The 25,384-nt window shown below is 35.9% G+C and overlaps 1 protein-coding gene across 2 annotated transcripts; it reads left to right on the top strand.

The window, feature by feature from the left end:
- Positions 1–322: 322 nt before the first annotated feature.
- Positions 323–24,076, top strand: LOC149076926 (uncharacterized). Of its 2 annotated transcripts, XM_089244647.1 has the most exons (6): positions 323–611; positions 3,642–3,754; positions 5,465–5,512; positions 6,800–6,844; positions 7,089–7,127; positions 9,372–24,076. In XM_089244647.1, the coding sequence occupies exons 1-6, from the start codon at positions 539–541 to the stop codon at positions 23,676–23,678; spliced, it is 14,625 nt and encodes a 4,874-aa protein (XP_089100773.1). In that variant the 5' UTR covers positions 323–538; the 3' UTR covers positions 23,679–24,076. The 2 variants fall into 2 exon arrangements, with proteins under 2 accessions (XP_089100773.1, XP_089100774.1); XM_089244648.1 differs by lacking the exons at positions 323–611; positions 3,642–3,754 and having other exon boundaries at positions 5,490–5,508; positions 6,804–6,844.
- The last annotated feature ends 1,308 nt before the right edge of the window (positions 24,077–25,384 follow it).

The following is a 25,384-nucleotide window of genomic DNA, read 5'->3' as shown; positions in this document are numbered from 1 at the left end:
CTACAACGCTGCCAACAAGTGCACTCAAGAACAAATTAAAAACCAATGTATCCACAATTTAATCCATACGTAGAAAGGCCATCAACCTCATGTTTTATTGCACATTTAACAGAGGAAAAAAATACACTTGCAATAAATACCCTTTCGACACCATCAGTTGCGAATTTTCTTGTCGTACGCTCTGGCCTCACGAACTCATTAAAAAAAATCTCTCATGTGAGAGAAATGTTTGCACATCTGCACCACGGCCAGCGATAACGTCCCAACTCCGAAATAACCTGCTGCTATACGATACAATTTCTACCAGCTCATCCTCCCACAAAAAAATAAAATAATAATAAATGAAACCGAGTTTTCTGCTATTCGACGCTGACCAAACGCGTCAGAATTTCGTCAGAGTCAGCCCGAGTTCCTGAAAAAATAAAATAATAATAATAATACGAATTTGTGTAATAATCAGAAAGGATAAAGAAAAAAAATTTCTGTCAATCGAGGAAAAATTTTGTCAGAAAAAAGTTTGAGGTGTCTTTCCAAAATAATGTGTGGCGCCTCTCCACTGCAGCTGACTCTCAGGATCTGTACGATCTTGATCTGCCTGCCAGCATACCATGGTAAGCGATCTCTTGTGATATATGTACTATCAATGCGTTTTGTGTGTGTAAACATTCTTTGGATAATTGCAGCACGTGAATAGATGGATCGCATCAGCTCAGTGTATCTGAATCCCATTTAAAGTTACTGGCCATAAATGTGAAGGGTGTTTCCCAAAACAAAACCGCGGCGGCTGCTTGTATCCAATATTAGGAATAGTGCATCGTGCAATTATTAGCATTAAGGCCCGTAGCCTCACGCTCAAGGATCACGAAAGGCCAGAACAGAGGGGCGATGAGTTCACTTCTTGTTCGTGAGTTCATTTCCATTCGCGAACAACCCGATGTACTCAACTGTCTTTCTTAGTACCGCTAGTTAGAGAAAAAAAATAGTTCCGAAAAATTTTTATTCTACAGTAAACGCCAGAGTGACGTAGGGGTAAGATGCTCATCTACCTCCGTGAAGGTTTCCGTCAGGTCCCAGGTTCGAACCGGGGAAAGAATATATATAACAAGATATTTTTTCCTAACGAGCTTGAGGTGACCACCGATGGATGGCACTTTCATTTCCAACCCAACTCGTTAACGGCAGTGAATTGCAGTATAGCTATATGATCGGAGTTGATGCGTGGCGCAGTAGTAATTAGAGTAAGTTTTATTACTTTATCGTTTGTAGCCCGCGTTTACGGTGATATGAAGAAAAAAAAACTTCTCACGCGCCATTTACAAAGAAGAAAACCGGTGAAGACGACCTTGTTATTGACAAACAATGCTTCTGATCCTCCCAGCCACGTGGGAGGGAATCGGTTATGAAAAGTTTGAGCTATTCGTACGAGTATACAGGGCGATTCTAAATTCATGGGACAAACTTTAAGAGGTGATATAAGACTCTTAAACAATCATTTTTGGTCTTCGAATGTGCGGTCGAATCGCGCGAATAGCAGAGGCGATAGAGGGTGGTTTTAGAGAGCGCACAAAACAGCACTTCACTGGGAGTAAATATCATATTTTCAGACAGATTTACTGCAATAAGTGCAATCAATCATTCGAGGGTTCAGGGTATTGTGATGTGGTACGCCTTCTCATGGTGCAACTTGGGTATTGCAAATTCTACTACAAGTCAATGTACCGCTTGATCATTGGCTCAGCATGATGGTCCTCGCACCAATAAAAAACTCAAATCCAATCCAAAGGTGCATGGACCCTCGAATGGTTGACAGCACATATCCGTCGGAAAAATATATTTGCTTTTGGTGAAGTGCTGTTGATCACTCTAAAAACACCCTCTACCCAGGCCCGTCATTTAGGGATGGGGGGGCGTTGCTCCCCCGGCTTTTGAAAATACACTAAAAATGGCATATATATATATATACACACACACATACATACATCGAGTACATGTGCTTTGCCTCCCCCCCCCGAAAAAGTTGAAATGATGGCCTGCCTCTACCACTTTTGCTATTCGACTGCAATATGCTTATTTAGGTGTCATCACGTCTTAAAGCTTGTCTCATGAATTTAGAATCACCCTATAGATAAATTATACTATACTATAACAACGATTAAATTTCTTGCCTGTCAACCTGCCTGCCCTCTAGTAACTCCTAAGGCGAAAAATAACGTACTAATTTGGAGAGCCGCATCTGGACTCAGATGGCATGCGTCTATACACAAGCATGAAAACATTTTGAAATGCAGATAAAAACAAATTTGTCTCGGCATGTTATCTCAGTGAGGATTCTATGAATCTCAGTCTCTGGTTTTTCCCGCCATTATTCATTCAGCTATGAAGTCAGCTCTCAATTCTGTTCAAGCTGAATAAGAAAATTGAATGTTTCTGTTACGCCCGTTAAAATAAATTATTTTAAGTACTATTTGGTTGTAGCTTACAATGTCTACCTCTGTTTAGTTTGAATTCTTTTAATAATTCGCAGCAAACAGATCAATGTAAAGTTTCTTATGAAATGTGTAAGTTTTTAGGAAATTTTATGCATTTCTATTATTTTTTACATGAAAACACTTTGTTCAGTACTCGTCACGAGTTTCGGAACGAATTTAGCGACGAATACCAAGATACCGCTGCATAAATTAAAAATATTCTATTAATTAAAAAAAACGTGAATTTGAAAGTTTTATACCCCCCTTCCACCACTCACTTAATCATTACAGGTCTGAACACCTTCTACACCAGTGGTTTTTAACGTTTATACTAGGCCACAACAACAGTGATTGACATACTCGAACCCTCCTTCAAATTATGAATACATAATACGTGGGAGAATATTTTTATCAAGGAAATTTTCTCAAGCTTGCTTGATTTCTTGATAAGATTTCTTTCTCGCAGCTCCAGGGATGCTGGTAAGTAACCATTTCTCTGTACTGAGCATCCGCAGGAGCATTCTGACATACTTTTTATGTTGAAAAGAAATCAGCTCTCGAATCAGCGCAATACTAACCATTGGATACAGTTCGAGACAAGAGCAGATACAAACTTCTCGAATAGGGGTGGGGGGCGCAATAGTTCCGCCCATGATTTAAGAGCGCTCGCAATCAATAACATTATCAGAGACGCAGACTTGACGAAAACATTGGGCTGAAAGTTGTCAGTCTTCCCGTATATACGGGACGCAAGCCTGTACGCAGAAGGTGAGGGTTGCATTGCATATCCGATGATTATGTATATCAGCTAGGGGATGATTAACGGTTATCCCCCAGAAAATTTATTGGGGGCTGAAATAGCCTCAGCTCCAAGGTTCCGGCGTTACGGGTATGATTTTTGACATAATCATCGGGTACGATTGGACATAATTAGGTGGAAGTTGCTTACCCTGTATTATCAGAGACAATGAGTGCGATACGAACTGTCAGACACTGTTCAATGAGAAAATAGAAAACAGAACCACCAAAACCGCAGCTTCTTTCAGTTGGAAAAAATAAAACTTTTCCCGCTATAAAAAACCGCAAATAAACTTTTCCCCGCTAACTTTTGCTTATAAATGCGATTATTATTTCTCACTCTCAATGATTGAATTCACTGTTATTATTTATTAGCCATGCCATGGACATACTGGTCTCCTTCCAAATCGACGACACGTGAAGACAACGTAGAGATAACGACAGCCGTCTTACAAGGCGTTTCACTATACTTCCGCTGCATGATAAACGTGAGTACAGTATTCACACGTCATTACATAAGTGTGTGGGAAAATATAGTATCACGACAGGAGAGCTATCGATAGTTTTACGGCTAATAAAAAAATTTAATAAGAACAGCTAACAAAACTACCGAGGTCATTTACACATATCGGGAACGATTTTGGCAGAACAAATAAAATACGTACGTAAAGCAAATAAATTATTTTCTAATGTTTTTTTACTTGGTAGCCTCGTCTTTAGACTGTCATGTTACAGCTGCATTTCCAAGATATTACAGCTTTCCATAAAATCACACACACTCACAAGGGGAAGAATTTCCCTTCATTTCTTTTTCACAGTTTTCCCACAGTCTATCCAAGGTAGCGTGCCAGGTTTTTTCCCGGTTCAACTCAATCTATTTATATTGGGGGGGGGGGGAATTCCCACACCCGTGAAATTACATTCTCGCCACTACGTTAATGAGCTCTTTCAATAAACGTCACAATCATCATCACTGAGGGATAGGTACAGGATGATCCCCATAGAAATCAATGTTAAAATTGCTGATTTTACCGTAGAAATGCGGAACTTTAGTGAAATTTTCCGCCATATCAATAAGTTTAAAAATTGAATTCTTGATTTCGAAATATTGAGTTCGCTTAGAGATACGAAGCCCAGAAAAGTAAATATAGGCCGCTGTGGTGGTCGAGTGGTTATAGTGACGGACTCGCGATGCGAGGATCCGGGTTCGAACCCCACAGTGGTGGTCGGCTGAAGTTGGTTTTCTGTGGTTCCCAACTTCAAGGCGCAAATGCGAGCCGATCTCCCCGTTAAAAAAAGTCTCGCCACAGAGAGCAACAGTCCTACAACGATAAGTCATTCAATCATAACACTTCACTCATAGTTTGAAAAACTGGTGACAGATGGCACCACTACACATAACAAAGCATTACAGAGAAACACAAAAAAAACTTCACGTCAGGTTTCACTACACGCACATTCCCGCATGTACCGATTCGTTGGGGGAGGGGAGGGGAGGGGTTTGTAGCAGTAGTAGGTAGGGCCTCCAAAAAATGGCTCGGGGATTCTTGATGTTTCTTAAGTCAGCCACCTCGTTGGGCAATTTGCCTGTTGTGGCGTTGTAGTTGCCAAATATAAAGTAATTAGCAGGACTACTTTTGAGTTGAATATTCATGTAACAACATTGATTTCAACTTTTTATTTATATCTTCTCAAGCACGAAAATGAAAATTAATGTCTCCGTATTGTCTTTTGATTATGCAACTGCATCAATCCATATAGTTTAGGATGTTTTGAAATTAATTATGGGTCCATAAATTACATTCAAGAAATTCTGCAGCAAGAATTTTAAAGCACTTTTTGAAGCAAAAACAGGCAGTTCGATAACTTCAACTTTAAGAAAATTTTCGAAACATCTAGCACCCATAAAAAAGAAAAGAAAAACGATTCATTTCTACGTTTCTTTAATTTAGATTTATGTCTTTCATGAGTTGCGCAGGAAGTTGCCATATTGGTTACCTTGTCTACGATTTGTATGTGTTCCTCAAGAAAGAGGGGAAATATCACGTAATCCAAAAAGCCTCGCGTACTGTATATTGACAATAAACAATTTTTAATTTCACAAAAATTTTGGGGTTTTTAAAATAAAATTCATAAAATTTTCTTTCAGAAATCGAAAATACTGATTTACTTGCCAATTTTTTATTTTCCCTTTTCAGTGTTTCAAGAACAACATGAATCTGGATTTGAAGGAAAATTTCTCGTGCGTACGTCTCGAATTAATCGATTATATATTTTTCGTTATATATTTTCTTTTCACTAACTTTCTTCTGACATTGCATAAAAATCCACCAAATTTTTTTTACTCTTAATAAAAAGATTTACTTTATGAATGCGAGTTTAAAACGTAAAATTTGCCGTGCAATTTTATGGCACAGGCTTATAGGCTTCTTATAGGCTACCAATCTTACGCATATGATCTAAGAAAAAAATATTTCACAGTCTGCTTATATTTCCATTTAATTCACGCAATCTACGCGAACGAATATGAAGGGTGTCCCATAATTTAGTAAACAGTTTAAAAATTCATAAAAATTGAAGGAATCAGTATACTTGAACACGGTTTACGAAATTTGCAAGACTGATTTGCACAATTCCTTTTTGTTTTCTTTCGTACAGCGGCAGCTTTCGACAAAAATTTTAACTGAATTTTTTTCTGTACCAAAAAAAATCTTCATGAGAACAATTTTTTTACAAACTCTATTCAAATAAAACAAAACCTGTCAATTTTCATGAATGTTTTAACTATTTACAAGTTTGTGGGACACGCTGCACTTGGTTTCTGAAATTTTGTATAAATCAAGACTTGTGGTAGTGACATGGTTCCCTCCCCACATCCTGTAGCAGGGGCCCTAGATTAGGATATTTGTCGGGCCCTCCTATATTGATTTTTTAGCATGAAAAAAAAATAATAGTGAGAATCGTCCAGGGTTCCTAGGCAGGAGTCTTGTCAGCCCCACCCTTGTGGGGCCATGGATAGAAAAAAAAACAAGTTAGACCTATCCGAACGTAGTTTAGTACAAAAAAAAAACAAAAACAGAAATGATTCTAAAATGATCTAGTAGGTTATGGAATATGGTTTCTGACTAGTAGAGCAGAAAGTTGTAGCTGTTTTCACAGTTGCAACAGATTTGTGCTTGGGCAAAAAATTTTAAAAAATGCGGCCAGCATCCCCAAAAAAAATTAGTTTTAAAATCAAAACTTTTTTGCAGAATTAAGTTTTATGCCTGATTATACATGGGTAAAGATAAAAGATTGTATTAAATCAAAAATTAATTTAAAAATTTCTTCAAGAATTCTTTTAAGCCAAAAAATTTTTAAGAAAGAAAATCTATTCCAATATAAATATAATATATATATATCATATGTATAACCATAGAATATATATATCTTTCTTCCATGTGCATATAATAAAATTTTTCCCCCCAGATGAATACATAATTTTCCAATGTTTTTGTAACTCTCATTTTTCTTCTTATTCCTCTTAATCCTAGACAGGCACGCAGGAGATGAGAGTTGTTCACAGTATGGTAGAAAAAGTATGCCTTCATTAACTCATTATTCAACTACTAAGTAACATTAATAGCAATCTATAAATTGTAAATATTGTTCTGACATCAAACTATAATGTCTAAAAAAAGTATATTGAATTTGAGTGCATAAATTTGCAATTTTGTAAAATGTAATAATATTTATGTGCATACATTTCTAAATTCAACTGTGATTAGTGAAATGTTAAAAAAAGAGGAATTTTATACTGATTCAGAAAATCCAAATTTACAGGCACATCCAACAGATGATCAAATGATGAATGCATTGCAGGTAATTTTTTCTCTCTTTGTGTTACTGTGTCTTCAGTCAAACTGTATATAAAAAATTGATTTTCTGTATGTGCGTCTGTGTTTCTGTTCTCTATGCAGATCTACAGTTTTAGACCGATCTCGCCAAATTTTTCATACATATCATGCGTAAAAAATTTTTTAAAAAAAATTGTTTTTTCACATACTAAAATGATACTAACATTACTTATGACATCAATTAACAAAGAACTTTTTAAGAGTGAAAAAAGAATGATTATATTGAAAAAAAAAATTATGACATAACAAAAAGTACTAGATGAAAATAAGATGGCATGAAGAAATTATGAATTTTTTCTTACCATGAAAAAAAATAGAGAGAGAGAAGATTAGTCGCATGAATTAAGATTAATTAATAAAATAAATATATGGTACAGTAACTTAACTTGTCTCCCCCTTACATGCTACTGTATGGTTATATGGTTATGCATAATCATTAATCTTCTTGGTGAGTTTGATCTTAATTTTATTTTGCTTTTATCACTTTCATCAGCGATTATGCATAATTCTCAAATGAAGTTGGTAAGTTTGATAAATATGGATGAAATCATATGGAAATATCACTTCAATTCAAGCACTTATTAGTTTTGCCCATAGGCAGGGCCAACGTCAGGCCTGAGGAAATGAGGCGGCATTTTTTACAACAGATGTGTTATTAGTGTTTCTGCATTTTTTACAACAGACATGTTATTAGTGTTTTTCTCTCCCAGATTTCTACAGATTGAAATCATTTTGAGAGGAAAGCACGCGAGCGGGTGAATAAGCACAAATATATTCAATGCTTTTGAAATGCTATTCAATGCTCAACTTATCTCAATACACCTCTTTTCCCGCACTTCCAAAAAGTGCCGCCAGTCCCAGTTGCACCCATCCTTTGGGAAGGTTCAAAATTGCATATGTAATAGAAATCTGGGTGCATATAGTTCTCTAAGTTCACATCTCTACTCTCTACAGAAGCTGGTTTCCAAAATTAGGTTTCTTCTCTTCTTTTTTAAAGGATCAGATTTTTTTACTCTTTATCAACATTTTACCAGTTGACTTTTCTTTTGGCTGAATCCCTCAGCAAGTTTGATTACTTGTTCATCTTCCGACAGATGTCCCTTTCAGCCAACACCATACTTCAGATAAACCAAGAATCAAGAGGAAAAAAGAATCGTTTTCGCTAAGAATCATTTATCAGCCCAAAAATCTCACTTGCATAGTCTTTAGTAAATCAACGTACATATCTTTTCTAGCCTTCAGGTTTTTTATTTATTTTTTCAAATAGAAATATTATATATCAGCTGAATACAATCTATTTGCATGGAATAGAATGTTACCCCAATGAATAGGAAGTACAAGCCTGCCTACAAGTGCTACTTTTGCTGAAAATCATTTGTTAGCCCACAAATCCCACTTATTTGTAGTCTTTAGCAAAATGACAAAACCATGGCTGTGATTTCCGTGGCATGGCAGTTATAATGTGGATCAGGAAAATTTTGAAAACCGCTTAAAGTATTTTTTACACTTATTTAAAAGTGTAAAAAAATAAAATTTTTTCTGACTTGTAAATGTTGCCTTTAGTCATATTTAGCAACATATGCAAACATTACCAATAGAATTCATCATTCTAGACCAAAGTTTATGCACTTTGTCTGGTAAAGCTAAGTAATTCATTGGCAATTTATCAAACTTACCAGTAACAGCTGGAGATTATACATAATCACCAGTAAAGGTAATGAATTTGCAATATTTATAAGATTTACCAAAATGTTCAGTGATTAAAAATAATATAACAGGCAATATGCATAATCACCGGATTTATCGCATCTACTGTAAAAAATATATGAATCGTATTAAAAACATAATAGCGGAGAATGTGACTGAAGATACTGTAAAAATAATAATTAGATTGATAAGAGGATAAAATAGAAAACATCTCTTAATGGGGGGGGGGGGGGGGGGGAAATAGTTTATATTAGCTTTACATAAAATAAATTAATGAATAGCAGGCAATATATAGATACAAAATATAATTTAAAAGTGCATATAATATCAGAGGTTTAGATCAGAAGGGGTATAAAACACACTGCACTTACACCCCTTGTGCTTTAGACCCTTCATATATAATATTCAGAAATGCAGAACATCAAATACATATTTGAATTTCCATCACTGATTATGTATGAGCGTGGTCTCATTAACAATTTAAAATAAAATTTCATTGTAGTGTCTACAAAAGGGATGTCGGCTACAAATGCATCCACCTCTTTGTGAAATGGTGAGAGATCTGAGTAACAAAGAAAGCAATAAAAGCATCGTGACAGAAACAATAACTATAGTTCCTGAGTGTTCCGGCAGCCAAACTGAACCACCAGATCCATATGAAAAAGAAAGTGATTCAAAGTTTCTCTCAGATGCAGCTCCACCAACATCATCACAAAGTGAAGCAGACATGTCTCCAAAGTTCCTATCAGATGCTGATCAAGCACAACGGCCACAGCCACCATCACCAAGTGAAAATAGAGCATCTTCAAAATTCCAACCAAATTCAACCCAATCTCAACAAAATGGAAAGGATACAGCACCGAAGTTTTTATCAGACATGAATCAAAAACAACAGCCCACATCACCAAATGGAAAAAACGATGACTCAAAGTTTATTTCAGATGCAGCTTCCCATAGCAAAAATGGAGATGAATATGATTTTAATTACTATTATGCACCAGATAACACAAGAGCTCATCAAACAAATGTTAGATCAGGATCACCACCTAGTGCTGGCAGTAATGACAAACCTGCATATTTATCAGCTTTCACTCCTGGTACAAGAAAGACAGAGAAACGATCAATTCGTGATGAAGATGCACAGTTTCTCTCTGATTTTACAGCTGAACCATCATTTATGGGACAAAAGAAAACAAGGGATGGACAAAGTGTGCCTTCGGAAATGGATAAACAAGATTATTTTTACTACTATGGAGCACCTGTCAAAAAAACATCAGAGGGACAAGGAGATTCTGAAGATAAATTCCTATCAGATGGCCAAGCAATCTCTAGAAGGAATGAACCTAGACAGATTTACAAATATGATACAACTAAAAAATATAAATTGACAGCATCAACACCAAAAAAGAAATTTGCAGCAAGTATGACACCAGAAATTAACACCATCACCACAGAAAAGACTAAACAAAAATTAAAATTTCCAAACAAAGGAATGACATCGAAGATTTCAAAAAAAGAAGCATTGATTGCAAAGGAAATATCTTCAAGAACCCTACCAATGAGTTCAGAAAAATACACAACTGTAACATTCCTAAAAACATCAATTACAAATCAAAACACAGAGCCATATACAACATCCTTGGCCATTCAGCAGCAGGAAGAAAATGGCAGTGATTCGAAGGAAAATATAAATGTAACAATAAAGCCTGATAGCATTCCGAATTCAACAAGTTTTTCAAGTGACAAAACAAGTAATAATTCATCTATGAATGGGATTGAAAACTATGGCGAATCAACAACAATCGCTGTTACACCAGCCATGGGGCTCAAATATATGAATACAGGAAACTCTGCACAGACTATTTTTGAAAGTGTAACAACAAATTCTGATCCAGTTTTTAATCAAACAGACGCTCCTGTATCAGGTGAAAATAATTTAACAACCTCACAATCTCAGGAAGATGCCACACTCAATCCATCAATACAAGACTCTACTGCAACCACAGCAAATGGCAGTGATTCAAAGGAAAATATAAATGTAACAATAAAGCCTGATAGCATTCCGAATTCAACAAGTTTTTCAAGTGACAAAACTAGTAATAATTCATCTATGGATGGGATTGAAAACTATGGCGAATCAACAACAATCGCTGTTACACCAGCCATGGAGCTCAAAAATATGAATACAGGAAACTCTGCACAGACTATTTTTGAAAGTGTAACAACGAATTCTGATTCAGTTTTTAATCAAACAGACGTTTCTGTATCAGGTGAAAATAATTTAACAATCTCACAATCTCAGGAAAATACCACACCCAATCCACCAATACAAGACTCTACTGCAACCACAGAAAATTCTCCAAAAGATAATGATGATACAGTAACAAACTCAAACCTATTAACAAACATGGAAGTTACAAATGCAACAGAGAACCATACGGGCACATCATTTTCCAAGCAAATAAATACAACCAGTTCACAAATGGCTAGTGTAACTTCAACTTCTGAATATGAGGTTCACGATGGAAGAACAGCATTAAAGACAGAAAATGAAACAAGCCCAACGAGCACTAATCTTCAAACAGAGAAACAAACAGGTTCATTTACTGAACAAAGTCGTACTTCAGACATGGCAAGTGAATACTACAGGGCCGTAACTGCAACGACAGAAGATTTACCAGAAGTCAGAACAACAGCATCATCAGAAGAAGCGGGGGGTATTTCAATGAAATACGATAATCACAGCAACCTCAGCACACTAACTCCTGCAAAACTTTCAAAAGAAGATGATGAAAGTATCACATCATCACTAATTATGGGTGCTGTTACAACCAATACTCCACCATACACAGACAATACTCAAACAAATGTTAAACCAGCGATAACTGAAGCAACTCTGACACCAAGTGTACTGTCCAGTGCAACAGAAATTCCACTGAGTGATACAAATGATGCAGCACCTATATTCTTATCAGACTCAGTTCCTTCTCAACTGGCAAAAACTTATGCTACGGAATATCCCTCCTCAGCTTCAGGAGATGAAAAAGATACAGTTCTAAGGCTCTCATCCGATTTAATTGAATCAAATAAAAATCCATTAGATCTAACATCTACATCTGATTCAATTGGATCACCACGATTCACAGAAGCAGAAAATCTAACAGCTGTAAACTTTTCACCAGATTCAATTGAATCAACGCCGTGGACAAAAACAGAGAACCAAACACCTCTGAAATTATTATCTGATTCAACTGCATCAACACAGTTCACAGAAACTGAAAGTACAACAGATCTAAAATTTTTACCTGATTATACTGAATCAACACAGAGCACAAAAAAAACAGAGAGTCTAACAGCTCAGAAATTCCTGTTTGATTCAACTGCACCAACACTTTTAACAGAAACTGAAGGAAAGAATACTTCACAGAGATTCTTATCAGATACAACTGAACCTACAAAGTTCAGTGAAACAGAAAATCCTGTGGCAGAAAAGTCCTCACCTGATTCAACTGTACCAACACTGTTCACAGCAACAGAAAATCCAACGACCCTAAACATTTCACCTGATTCCACTGAATCAACACAGTGGACAAAAACAGAGAATATAACAGCTCAGGAATTCTGGTCTGATTCAACTGCATTAACACAGCTCCCAGAAACTGAAGGCAAGAAAACTTCGCAGGCAGTAAAGTCCTCACCTGACTCAACTGAGCCTACAAAGTTCACAACAACAGAAAATCTGCTGGCAGAGAAATTCTCACCAGATTCAACTGAGCCTATACAGTTCACAGGTACTGAAAATCCAACAGCTCTAAAGTCTTCACCCGATCCTACTGAATCAACACAGTGGACAAAAACAGAGAGTGTAACAGGTCAGAAAATTCTGTTTGATTCAACTGCACCAACACTTTTAACAGAAACTGAAGGAAAGAATACTTCACAGGCAGGAAGATTCTCATCAGATTCAACTGAACCTACAAAGTTCAGTGAAACAGAAAATCTTGTGACAGAAAAGTCCTCACCTGATTCCACTGAATCAACACAGTGGACAAAAACCGAGAATATAACAGCCCAGGAATTCTGGTCTGATTCAGCTGCATTAACACAGCTCCCAGAAACTGAAAGCAAGAAAACTTCACAGGCAGTAAAGTCTTCACCTGATTCAACTCAAGCTACAAAGTTCACAACAACAGAAAATCTGCTGGCAGAGAAATTCTCACCTGATTCAACTCAACCTACAAAGTTCACAACAACAGAAAATCTGCTGGCAGAGAAATTCTCACCAGATTCAACTGAGCCTATACAGTTCACAGGTACTGAAAATCTAACAGCTCAAAAGTCTTCACCCGATCCTACTGAATCAACACAGTGGACAAAAACAGAGAGTGTAATAGGTCAGAAAATTCTGTTTGATTCAACTGCACCAACACTTTTAACAGAAACTGAAGGAAAGAATACTTCACAGGCAGGAAGATTCTCATCAGATTCAACTGAACCTACAAAGTTCAGTGAAACAGAAAATCTTGTGACAGAAAAGTCTTCACCTGAATCCACCGAATCAACACAGTGGACAAAAACAGAGAATATAACAGCCCAGGAATTCTGGTCTGATTCAGCTGCATTAACACAGCTCCCAGAAACTGAAAGCAAGAAAACTTCACAGACAGTAAAGTCTTCACCTGATTCAACTCAAGCTACAAAGTTCACAACAACAGAAAATCTGCTGGCAGAGAAATTCTCACCAGATTCAACTGAGCCTATACAGTTCACAGGTACTGAAAATCCAACAGCTCTAAAGTCTTCACCCGATCCTACTGAATCAACACAGTGGACAAAAACAGAGAGTGTAACAGGTCAGAAAATTCTGTTTGATTCAACTGCACCAACACTTTTAACAGAAACTGAAGGAAAGAATACTTCACAGGCAGGAAGATTCTCATCAGATTCAACTGAACCTACAAAGTTCACAACAACAGAAAATCTGCTGGCAGAGAAATTCTCACCAGATTCAATTGAGCCTATACAGTTCACAGGTACTGAAAATCCAATAGCTCTAAAGTCTTCACCCGATCCTACTGAATCAACACAGTGGACAAAAACAGAGAGTGTAACAGGTCAGAAAATTCTGTTTGATTCAACTGCACCAACACTTTTAACAGAAACTGAAGGAAAGAATACTTCACAGGCAGGAAGATTCTCATCAGATTCAACTGAACCTACAAAGTTCAGTGAAACAGAAAATCTTGTGACAGAAAAGTCATCACCTGATTCCACTGAATCAACACAGTGGACAAAAACCGAGAATATATCAGCCCAGGAATTCTGGTCTGATTCAGCTGCATTAACACAGCTCCCAGAAACTGAAAGCAAAAAAACTTCACAGGCAGTAAAGTCTTCACCTGATTCAACTCAACCTACAAAGTTCACAACAACAGAAAATCTGCTGGCAGAGAAATTCTCACCAGATTCAACTGAGCCTATACAGTTCACAGGTACTGAAAATCCAACAGCTCTAAAGTCTTCACTCGATCTTACCACACAGTGGACAAAAACAGAGAGTGTAACTGGTCAGAAAAGTCTGTTTGATTCAACTGCACCAACACTTTTAACAGAAACTGAAGGAAAGAATACTTCACAGAGATTCTCATCAGATACAACTGAACCTACAAAGTTCACAGAAACAGAAAATCCCTGGGCAGGAACTTTCTCAACTAATTCAACTGCAACAACACTGCTCACAGCAACAGAAAATCCAACAGCTTTGAAATTCTTGTCTGATTCAACTGCTTCAACACAGTTTACAGAAAATCCAAAAGCTTTGATATTTTCATCTGATTCAACTGCTTCAACACAGTTTACAGAAAATCCAAAAGCTTTGACATTTTCATCTGATTCAAACAAACAAGCACAGTTCATGGAAACAGAAAATCCAGAAAAATTCTCATCTGATTCAACTGATGCAACACAGTTTATAAAAACAAAAAGTTCACAACCACTGAAGTCCTCACCTGATTCAATGGTGTTGGCACAGTCAGCAGCAACAGAAAATCCAGCAGAACAGAGTGACAAAAATGATGACGCAGTGACAAAGTTTCTATCTAATCAAGCTTCTTCTCAAAATTTTATAGAGACAACAAGCTTATTTGTGAATACAGAAGTTGTAACAACATCAGGACTTCTATCAGAAAATATGTCATTCACAGGAACAGAAAGTTCAGAAACTACGTTACTCACAGCGACAGAAAGACCAACAGAAAATATTCAGTTTGAAGTAACAAAAAATATAATAGAAAATATGCAATCTAGTAAAGCAGAAAATCTACCAGAAAACATGCAATCTGACGAAACTAAAATTTCACAAACCAATATAGAAATTGAGAAGACTTCAGGGATTACAGATGCTTTAACAAAGTCATCAGTTTTTGGCACTGGCACCAGCAAATTCTTCAGTACTTTCAATCCTCAAATTGGATTCACAACTGCTTCAAGTGTGACCAGTGATAGTGAAGGATTTGAAAATACAAAGGCACATCCTACGGAAACATCAACAGACATGATAAGATCAACTGATTTTGAAAAACTTTCTGAAGAATCAATTCAAGGAAGTGCTTCTGGAGTACCCAGAACAACGGTCAATGAGAATAACTATCCCACACTTACAACGCATTACGACGGAAGAATCAAAAGAACGAATGAAAATGGAAGTGCAGAAATAGGTTACATGTCCAGAACTCTATTCTCAACCGCATATTCTAACTCTGAATCAGAAGCAGAAAAAGAATATTTGAACACATTGTTGCTGTTAGATGAGGAAAGTGATGTAACAACAGTAAATAGTTTTTACTTTGATGGAAAACTGTCACAGAGGACAGACAATTCCACACTACATGATTCATGGGTAAACATGAAAGAAAATGAATTGACTGAAAATTATTCGAGTAATAAATTTTTACTTTCTGATGAATTTATAAAAGAAAATTATTCATACGGACAGAGTGATGCAGAGAACAAGAAATTACAGACAGGTGCAAAGTCTGATATACTATTCCAAGAGCATGAAAACAAAATTAATGCAACAGAAGAAAGCACAGTTGTAGCTGACAGTGCATATGTGACCAAAAAGATCACCACTGTCTCCGAAAAATCAACTTATTCATCTCAAATAAGTATGGAAGATAATGCAACCCCAATAGATGATAATGAAAGCATGGATGAACAATACCCATTTGGAAATTTCAAAAACCAGATGCAACAAAATGATAATTTTGTTACTGAAACAAGCAAAAAAGAAACAATTTCAACAAGATCGCAAAACTCTACCTCTTATATTATCTATTCATTTGATGATGAAATAAAAACTCAGGATGAAAATGAAAAGAACAGTTCAATCTCTTTATCACAAACTCCTTTCAGCCCATTTATTTCTGATAGTATAAGTGATACGGAAGAATCGACACAGACTACTACCTGCAACCCTGGTTCAATCACAAATGCACCTTATAATGGGCAGACAGTAACAACTAGTGATGTACCAATGAATGAGTCAGATGATGGAATGGCCCAAAATGAAAGTATAACATCAGAGAAACAGACGACTGAATCTATCAAAGAAATGCAAAATGAGGATAATATCATAACAGAATCAAACTCAACAACCATAAAAAACAATTACTCTACATGGATAATGGACAACAATTTAAAACCGACTGAAAGTACAGATTTAACATCTACAGAGGATAATAACTCTGTATTGACAGTAGTTAAAAACTCTGCAACCGTGCCAGACAATGATTCAGTATTGACATATGAAAACAATTTTATCTTAACAGATAATAAGAACTCAAAATTTGAAGAAGACGCTCTACCAGAATATTTTGACAATAAAATGCCAATACAAAGCAACCAGGTTGAGAAGCAAACAATGATAAATGATAATTCTATACACTCTACAGATAACTCAATAACAAAAACTGATATTGATAGTGGTACAACAAGAGAAAGAAATGAACAAAACCCAGAAATATACAGTGCATATAACAATATTGAAATAGAAAATACAGAAAACATGATGATGTACATCAATAATGTAACTATGGAAAGAGAAATTATTGATACAACAACAGCTGGAAGTGTCCAAGCTATCAGTATTGATGACATAGATATGACCACCATGCCAGTAATGCAGGACAACTACATCTTTAAAATCTCAAGTGAATCAATGGAAAATTTCATCAAAACAACTCCTGATGACACAACTGTAACAAATTATTACAATAGTAAGTTTGCAAGTAATTCTGAAGAGAACATAGACAATGACAAAGAAATAGCTGTTACAAACAGTGTTGAACAGATGGATACAACATCCAAGCCTGATGATGCATTTTTTAGTAGAATTACTACCACAGAAAATGACATTATGGGGACTGATAAATTAACTACAATTCTTACTGAAGAAGAAAAAGATCTAAGAGATGATAAAACCAGTAAGCAAGTACATCTCACAACAGCCAATATTGCTCCTCAAAAAATCAGTGGAAGTGAAAAAACAACTGGTATCAATGGAGATGACATATATTATGCATCAACAGTGAACAAAAACATCTTTGGTACTTCAGAAAGACCTATAATGGGTAATACTGAGGAAACTACAAACAACATAGCAGAAACAAGTACTGTCACTATAACAAATGAGAGCAGCTTAGCTGAAGCAACTATAAGTGATACAACTGCAACACAGAATATATTAGGTGACAGAAAAAATAATCGTATGGAAAACGTCAATAAAAATGAAGACACAACAATCGCTACCAACAGACAACCAACAACTACAAGTCCTAGTATTGGTACTGAAAACTTCACAAAAATGTCAACATCAGCAACAGATGACAGTACTGAAACAGTGTATACAGCTAAAGAATACAGCTATGGTGAAGCTGAAAATGGGAATAGAGATTCCAGTAATGGTGGAAAACCAAGTAGTTTCACCATGACAACAAATAAAATCAAAGATATCAGACCCACTATATCCACTACAGAACTTGTTCAGAATAAAGAAAGTGAAAATTATATTAACACTTCACCTACAATGGTAACCAATTTTCCAGTCATAGATGGTACTGAAAGGGATGGCAAACTTGAGAGTGGAACAACAGATGCATTAGATTATCCTGTAAATTTTATATTTCCTAAAGTGGCTTCTACGATGACAAAAGTAAGGAACACAATATTTGTTAATGAAATAGCAGGAAAAAAAATTAGTACATCATCAGAGATGGAGGTAAAAAACTATTTCGATGAAAGCATCGATGAGCAAAAAAGTACATATCCAATGAATAGTTTCACCTCTAACTCAGTGCCTAACACCAATGAAAATGAGATTGATGACTTCAAAACCACAACAGTAATAAGAAAAGGAAGACCAGCTGCTTATGGATATGAAGATTATTTTATGACTGAAAACCCTCGCATAGAGAATGCATTACAAGCAGAGATTTCACGATCTGAACCGACTACTGCTCCAGACAATATCAATGAAAACACAAGAATTAATGAAGCAGAAGTGAAAAATGAATTCTCAACTGAATCAGATATTATAACCTTATTGTCGGAAAATAAAAGTACTGAAAATGGCATAATCAACACAGATTTATTCCAATTTGAAAACACGAGTAAACAAAGGGTTGAATCAGAAAACAGTAATAATGAACAAAAATTACATTCTATTAAAATGGGTTTCTTAAAAGATATGCTTAGCCCTACTAGTACAACAAAATATCAATCAGACATAACTGAAAATAATTTGGATTTCCAGACATATTCGGCTATGGAAAAAAGTATATCAACTTCCACTGAACCTAGAAGAACAAACAGAAATTTTGAGACCACAACTGCATTATCAGATCAACAACCCATAAATCAGAACAATATATTTACAGAAACTGAAGATAGCATTTTTCAAAATACAAAACGAGCAGAAATAAGTGAAAATGAGCAAAAAACTGATGTCAACTATACAGAAGACTTTTCAAAAACTGACTATAACAACATAATTAAACTTGAAAATGAAGTATTGGCTGAAGCGCCAGTTGACACTAGAGAAAATTCAGAAAATCAAAACAAAATTATTCCCCGTATATCAAACAGTCAACAGTTTTCTACAGCAGGTACCACCAATCAGCAAGAGGATGCCACAGATATAATTCCTCCAAATGAAATTTATAATACAAGCAAAATCAATACAAATACTTCACCAAGTATGTTGGACATAGCAAAAAGTGCAAGCACTGATAATGAAACTGAGAGCAACAGTTTGAACAAAGATACTCTTGAAGCAAGTTCAATAACTGATAATCTGACACCAACTGAAGTCATAGCTTCTTACACTGATACTTCACATTCAGGTATAATCACTGAAACAAATTTGAATTCTAAATCGAGTAGTCAAAATATCAGGAGTGACAGCCAAATATTTGAGACTGAAACTATAATATCTGCAAATAAAGACAAATTTGAAAATTTTTTTGAAGAAACTGATGCCACATGGTCAACCACACAGTCATGGATATCACCAAATTTAGGAAATGAAATAGATAATATCACAGAGGGAATATCAACAACAGTAGAAACAATAACAACACACGAAAAAACAGCTGCAGAAGACATGGCCACATTGATGGCAGCAATAACAGACGAAACTGCAACAAGTGCAGAAAAAATAGTCACAACAATGGCAACAACAGTAGACACAATAGCCACACCAGCAAAGACTAAAACAATAGAACGAATAGCGACAGCAACATCAAAAGAAATAGATGCAACAATTGCAGAAGCAGTAGCCACAACAATGGCTGTAACAGCAGAAGAACTGGAAACAGTATCAGTAGCAATAACTGAAACTACCACAGAAACAATAGCTGCAACTACCACAGAAACAGTAGCTGCAACTACCACAGAAACAATAGCTGCAACTACCACAGAAACAATAGCTGCAACTGCACCGAAAGGAGTAGCTGCAACAACAGCGAAAGAAGTAGATGCAACTACTCTAGAAGTAATAGTACAAACATCAAAAAGAATAGCTGCAACCGCTGCAGAAGAAAAAGATGCAACTACCACATATGCAATAGACACAACAACAATACCTGTAGCTGCAGAAGCAATGTCAACAGGGGCAAAAAGAGCTGCATCTACCACAGAAGAAATAACAACAACATCAGAAGGAATAGCTGCAACTGCTGCAGAAGAAATAGCTGCAACAAAAGAAGTGTCTGAAACTACCACAGAAGTAATAGCTGCAACCACCAGAGAAGGAATAGCTGCAACCACCAGAGAAGGAATAGCAACAACATCTAAAGGGATGTCTGCAATTACTGCAGTAGAAGTTTCTGCAACAACAGCAGAAGCGCTAGATTCAACAACATCAAAAGGAACAGCTGCAACTGCTGCAGAAGAAATAACTGCAACAACGGAAGGAGTAGTTGCAACATCAGAAGCAATGGTCTCAACTATTGCAGTAGAAATAGCTACGACAACAGCAGAAGAAATGGATACAATGACAACATCAGAAAGAATAACTGTAACTCGATCAGAAGGAATAGCTGTAACTCTAGCAGAAGAAATAGCTGCAACAAAAGGAGTATCTAAAACTACCACAGAAGTAGCAGCTTCAACCAAAAGAGAAGAAATACCAACAACATCAGAAGGAATGGCTGTAGAAATTTCTGCAACAACAGCAGAAGCACTAGATACAACATCAAAAGGAATAGCTGCAACTGCTGCAGAAGAAATAACTGCAACAACAGAAGAAGTAGTTGCAACTGCTGCAGAAGTAATAGCCGCAACATCAGAAGGAATGGCTGCAACTTCAGAAGGAATGTTCCTAACTATTGCAACAGAAATAGCTGCAACAACAGAAGCACTAGATACAATGACAACATCAGAAGGAATAGTTGCAACAAAAAAAGGAGTTTTTGAAACTACCACAGAAGTAATAGCGGCAATCACCAGAGAAGGAATAGCAACAACAGCAGAAGCCATAGATACAACATCAAAAGGAATAGCTGTAACTACTGCGGAAGAAATAGACGTAACAAAAATGGCAGTAACAGCAAAAGAAATAGCAGAATCTATTATAGAAACAGTCACACCAACTGCTGAAGCAATGGCAACAAAAACTGCAGAGAAGATAACAACAGCAGATACACTAGCTCCAAAGGCAGAAGTAACAAATTTAGAGGAGCAAAATCAATTTCCTGGGGATAAATTATATACTAGATATTTATTAGAAAATCGTCCTTTCAATGAAAGATTGTCAGAAGTGCTCAATGAAAACACAGAGCAGTCCCAGTATGAAAACTACCATAAATTCACTGAAGTATCTGAGCGCTCAAATGAAATAATCAACTATACTCCAACTAGTGCATTTCAAGCACTGGATGTAGATTCAATAACAATAAAAACTACAGAAACTAGTGTAAGCAAGGATTTGAACACCGCAGCATCGAAGCAACAGCAAAGTATCACTGAAGAACCAATTGAACACTCAAAATATGAAACCTTCATGGTAACAGAAGACACCACTTCTAGCAAAAGATTCTCAAACACTGACAAATTATATACAGCATATGATAATGCTGACACCCAAACTAGAAGCAACTATAAAGTGACCGAAAAAGAGACACTGTATTTGCAATATAACTCAGAAGAGCCAAGTTACCAGGACGTTACTAATTATGATACAACATCAAATATTGATATTCCTTCAACATCTACGGTGATTGATAAGGAAGACTCTGCAGATTCTTCCCGCAGCAAGAAAGAAGATGTTGATCAGCAACTCACAACAAACAGGGAGAGGAATTTTGAATATGAAAATTCAAGAAAAGAAGAAAAAATAGAGACTGAACAAAAGCCACAAAATGACATGACAGAAACTAAAATTGAATGGAGCAAAAAAAATATTGCCAGTGATAATTCAATGACTCAAAATATGATGCTCATACCTAGTACTCAAGCTAACACAGTGCCTTTCAAGAAAGATGTAATCAGTAGTGATCAAGTAGGTGAAAGTACACATACCAGTTCAACAACTGAAAAATATATTCAACAAATCTCTGAGGTCATGAATACAAGCCCAACTACACAAAATTCAATGCTGACTGAAGCTAGTAAAACATCTTTGCCAAAGGGAAATTATGTTTTTTTAACCACACCGTCCGCTAAAACTATTACAGAAACAGTAACAGAAGAGAAATATTTCACACTCTTTGATACATTGAGTTTAGAGGAGATGATCTCTCAATCAACATATAGCATCAAAAATTTCATTGAAAACAGAGTAAATGAAGCTGATGTAATCTCAACCACAATGACTGAGAATGCCGAAAATAACCCAATAGCTACAGAAGAAAATATCTATAGATTAAATGAAATAGTCACTGAATCAGAATACAACTCCACAACCAGAGAAACATCATCAAGATCATTGGAACAAAAAGATGAAGCATCAAAGACATCAGAGAAAAATAAAAACACTTCAGGAAATATACAACAAATTTCCACAACTGGATTAACAGATTATTCAACTGGAAGTAGTCCCATTACAGAACAAACTCAAATTCCAGTTACAATAGCTGAGGTGGTTTCATCCAAATCAAATGATGATCAATATAACAGTACACCAAAAGAAAAAACTGACATCGAGGCCTCAACAACTGTACAATTACCTGAACAAAATACAGAGGAGTATTATTTAATTGAAACACATAATGAGAGTGAGAAATCAGAAGTTACTGGATTTGACCAAACAACACAAAAAATGATTACTGAAACAAAGTTCACAACTACTGAGTCCTTAACTTCTGCAGGGCTATTGAAAGAATTATCTACCCAATTGACTACTCCAATGATTATATCTTCAGAACTTAGCATGAAAGATGAAATTACAAAAGAAATTAACACTGAAAGAACTGCTGAACCTGCTGCAACAGGACCAGCTCTTAGCACAGCAAATTCTGGAAGATCATCATTGGAAAGCAATAATATTGATGAAAAAATTGATTCAAATACTGTAAGTAAAACTGAATCAGAGTCCTCCAAAGAAGAAACTCAGTTCAAACAACAGCTACAAAAAACCACAGCACCTACAAAGCCATATGCAACTACAGCAGAGGAAAACCAAAACATTGAGGAAATGCCAACAGATAATGTGGTGAATTTACTAAAGACGTTATTAACCACTGCTTTACCTCAAGCTTTTTCTACCAGTTCAAGTCAGACAGAATCACAAAAATCATCAGGAAAAACCACATCCGAAATTCCAGCTGTGATCAAAGACTATGGTGATTATAATATTTTGCTGAAGGATCCAGATTTCAAATCATACAGGCAGAAACTGAGTGAAGAAATCACAGACTTTTTTGATTATATGCAAAAGTCTGGGAAAGACTTCTTTGGAGAGGAGTTCTTTGATTTGCTGGTTGAAGTGATATATGGTACAAACAAACCAGAAGATCTTCTGAAATACGAAATTGATGAAAATTTGTCCCAGGAAAATGAAATAGGAACTGTCCAGGAAAATGCACTGCTTGATTCTAAAGATCAGAACAAAACAGTAGAAGTATCATCAGAAGCATCTCCAGCAGAAAAAAATGATAAAACATCAGTACGCCCGAAACCAAGTAACATTAAAGATCTGGAAGAATATTACTTCAATGCAATTATCGATGAAATTGGGAAGTCCTCCTTTCCATCACTAACTTATGATGACATAAAACAAATAGAAGATGTGCTTCAAAATGGATACAGATAATTTTAATGCATCAGAGCTACACCATCATTAATGAAGTCATATATATAAGAGGCATTTTAAAGAAAGAGAATCCTAAGCTGTCATTTCACTAACATTGCTTATGTGTCAATCGCATCAAATAGAAAGAGTTGTAAACAAGTATAAGAATAAGTTGTATGAACTTATTGTAAAAATACACGAAGAGAACAAAAAAAAAAGTATATTCATGGAGTTTGAGTATGTGCCTATAGATTAGTGTAATGGTATCACAGGTATTCTACTGTATAATCTTTCTAAAAAACTAATTGCATGTGGCTAGTATCATTTGACTATCAGAGTGCCAGAGTTGAATGTATTTTCTCAAGCTAGTTTAGGAGAAAAAGTTGTACTAATAAAAATATTGTGCTTTTTTCCCCTTTTTCTTCTTGTGATTCATTATGCTACTTATTTACTCACACAAATTTTTATGCAACATATATAAAACTACAAAACTTTGATATCTTGAAGTGCTTTCGGAAATTTATATTACTCTGAACCACCAAAAAATTTGAGTCACAGAATCTGAATTAATAGCATATATATGAACAATTGACATGACTTTGAAGCATCAAAAAATTTGACTTATAGAAGTTTGACTGCCTCTCAAATACTCAAATTTTATTCACTCAGCTCAAAAGATTGCATATCCATTATTGCATTTTCCTCAGGGAGCAAATGAACTGGAAGTTATCACAATAAAGTCCCAATCACAAGAAATTTTTAGACTTCTTGGCAAAATCGATAGGGGAAAAACCAGTAACAATATAAACTGATATTCCTTTTTTTTACTTCGGTTTTTCTTATTTCATTTATTATACACATATTGCAAAATATACTTCCCATTGAAGGATAGACCTCTTTCCGAATATTAAGCTGGGGTCAACTCTCAGGAAGAAAAGTCTACTAGTCTCCACTGAGAATCAAACCCAGTCCTCTTGCAATCTGGGCAATCATGCTATCCATATACGCAACAGAGGACATGACCATTTCTTCTTTATTTACGCTCTATAACGTGACACATTGAAGTAGAGGCATAGGCGAAGATAAACTACTTGAGAGGCTGAAAAGGGGCACGATAATGAAAGCTGGATGATGAATGAAGGCATGATGATGATTATGTCAATTCATATTGTATATGCATGCACATTATATCAGTCGGCTCTGCCATTGACACTGGGGTGGGGGCAGTATCTCCGTCTATGCATAGTAGTCCCCCTTCAACAAATGACCCCTAGGTGGCGGCAGTAGAGAGATTGAGATGATTTTTTATTTTTCTTCTTCTCAGCCCAAGGTATAAAAGAAAGACTTTTTTCTGGATATTATCTTGAAGTGAACTTGGAAAGAAAAGTAGACTAGTCTACACTGGAAATCGAATCTTGCAATCTGGGGAAGAACTGTCTGTGGGCAATTTGGTGAAGTTAAGGTGAGGCTACTATACCCCTACTTCAGTGTGTCTGTCACACTATAGAGTGTAAATAAGGAAGGAATGGTAGTTTCCCCTGTGGTGTATATGGATAGCGCTTGTTCTGACTTCATGAGGACTGGGTTTGATTCGTGGCGGAGACTAGTAGACTTTTCTTTCTGCATTTGTCTTGGTATAATATCCAGAAAAAAGTCTTTCTTTTATACATTAGGCTGAGAAAAAATCAAAACTCATCCCAATTTCACTATACTTCCCATTATTATTA

Source organism: Pholcus phalangioides, unplaced genomic scaffold (genome assembly GCF_987345545.1).
Source record: "Pholcus phalangioides strain wild (caught in Gottingen) unplaced genomic scaffold, Ppha-v1.0 ptg000015l_1, whole genome shotgun sequence".
NCBI classification, from domain to species: domain Eukaryota; kingdom Metazoa; phylum Arthropoda; class Arachnida; order Araneae; family Pholcidae; genus Pholcus; species Pholcus phalangioides.
The sequence above is the reverse complement of the archived record's forward strand: the minus strand, read 5'-3'. Positions and strand labels throughout refer to the sequence as shown.

Bases quoted from the DNA above. Each gene is read 5' to 3' on its own strand.
- LOC149076926 (XM_089244647.1), top strand. From the start codon at position 539: ATGTGTGGCGCCTCTCCACTGCAGCTGACTCTCAGGATCTGTACGATC. The intron at 5,513-6,799 runs GTACGTCTCGAA...TCTTAATCCTAG, and splicing joins TGAAGGAAAATTTCTCGTGC to ACAGGCACGCAGGAGATGAG. The intron at 7,128-9,371 runs GTAATTTTTTCT...ATTTCATTGTAG, and splicing joins AAATGATGAATGCATTGCAG to TGTCTACAAAAGGGATGTCG.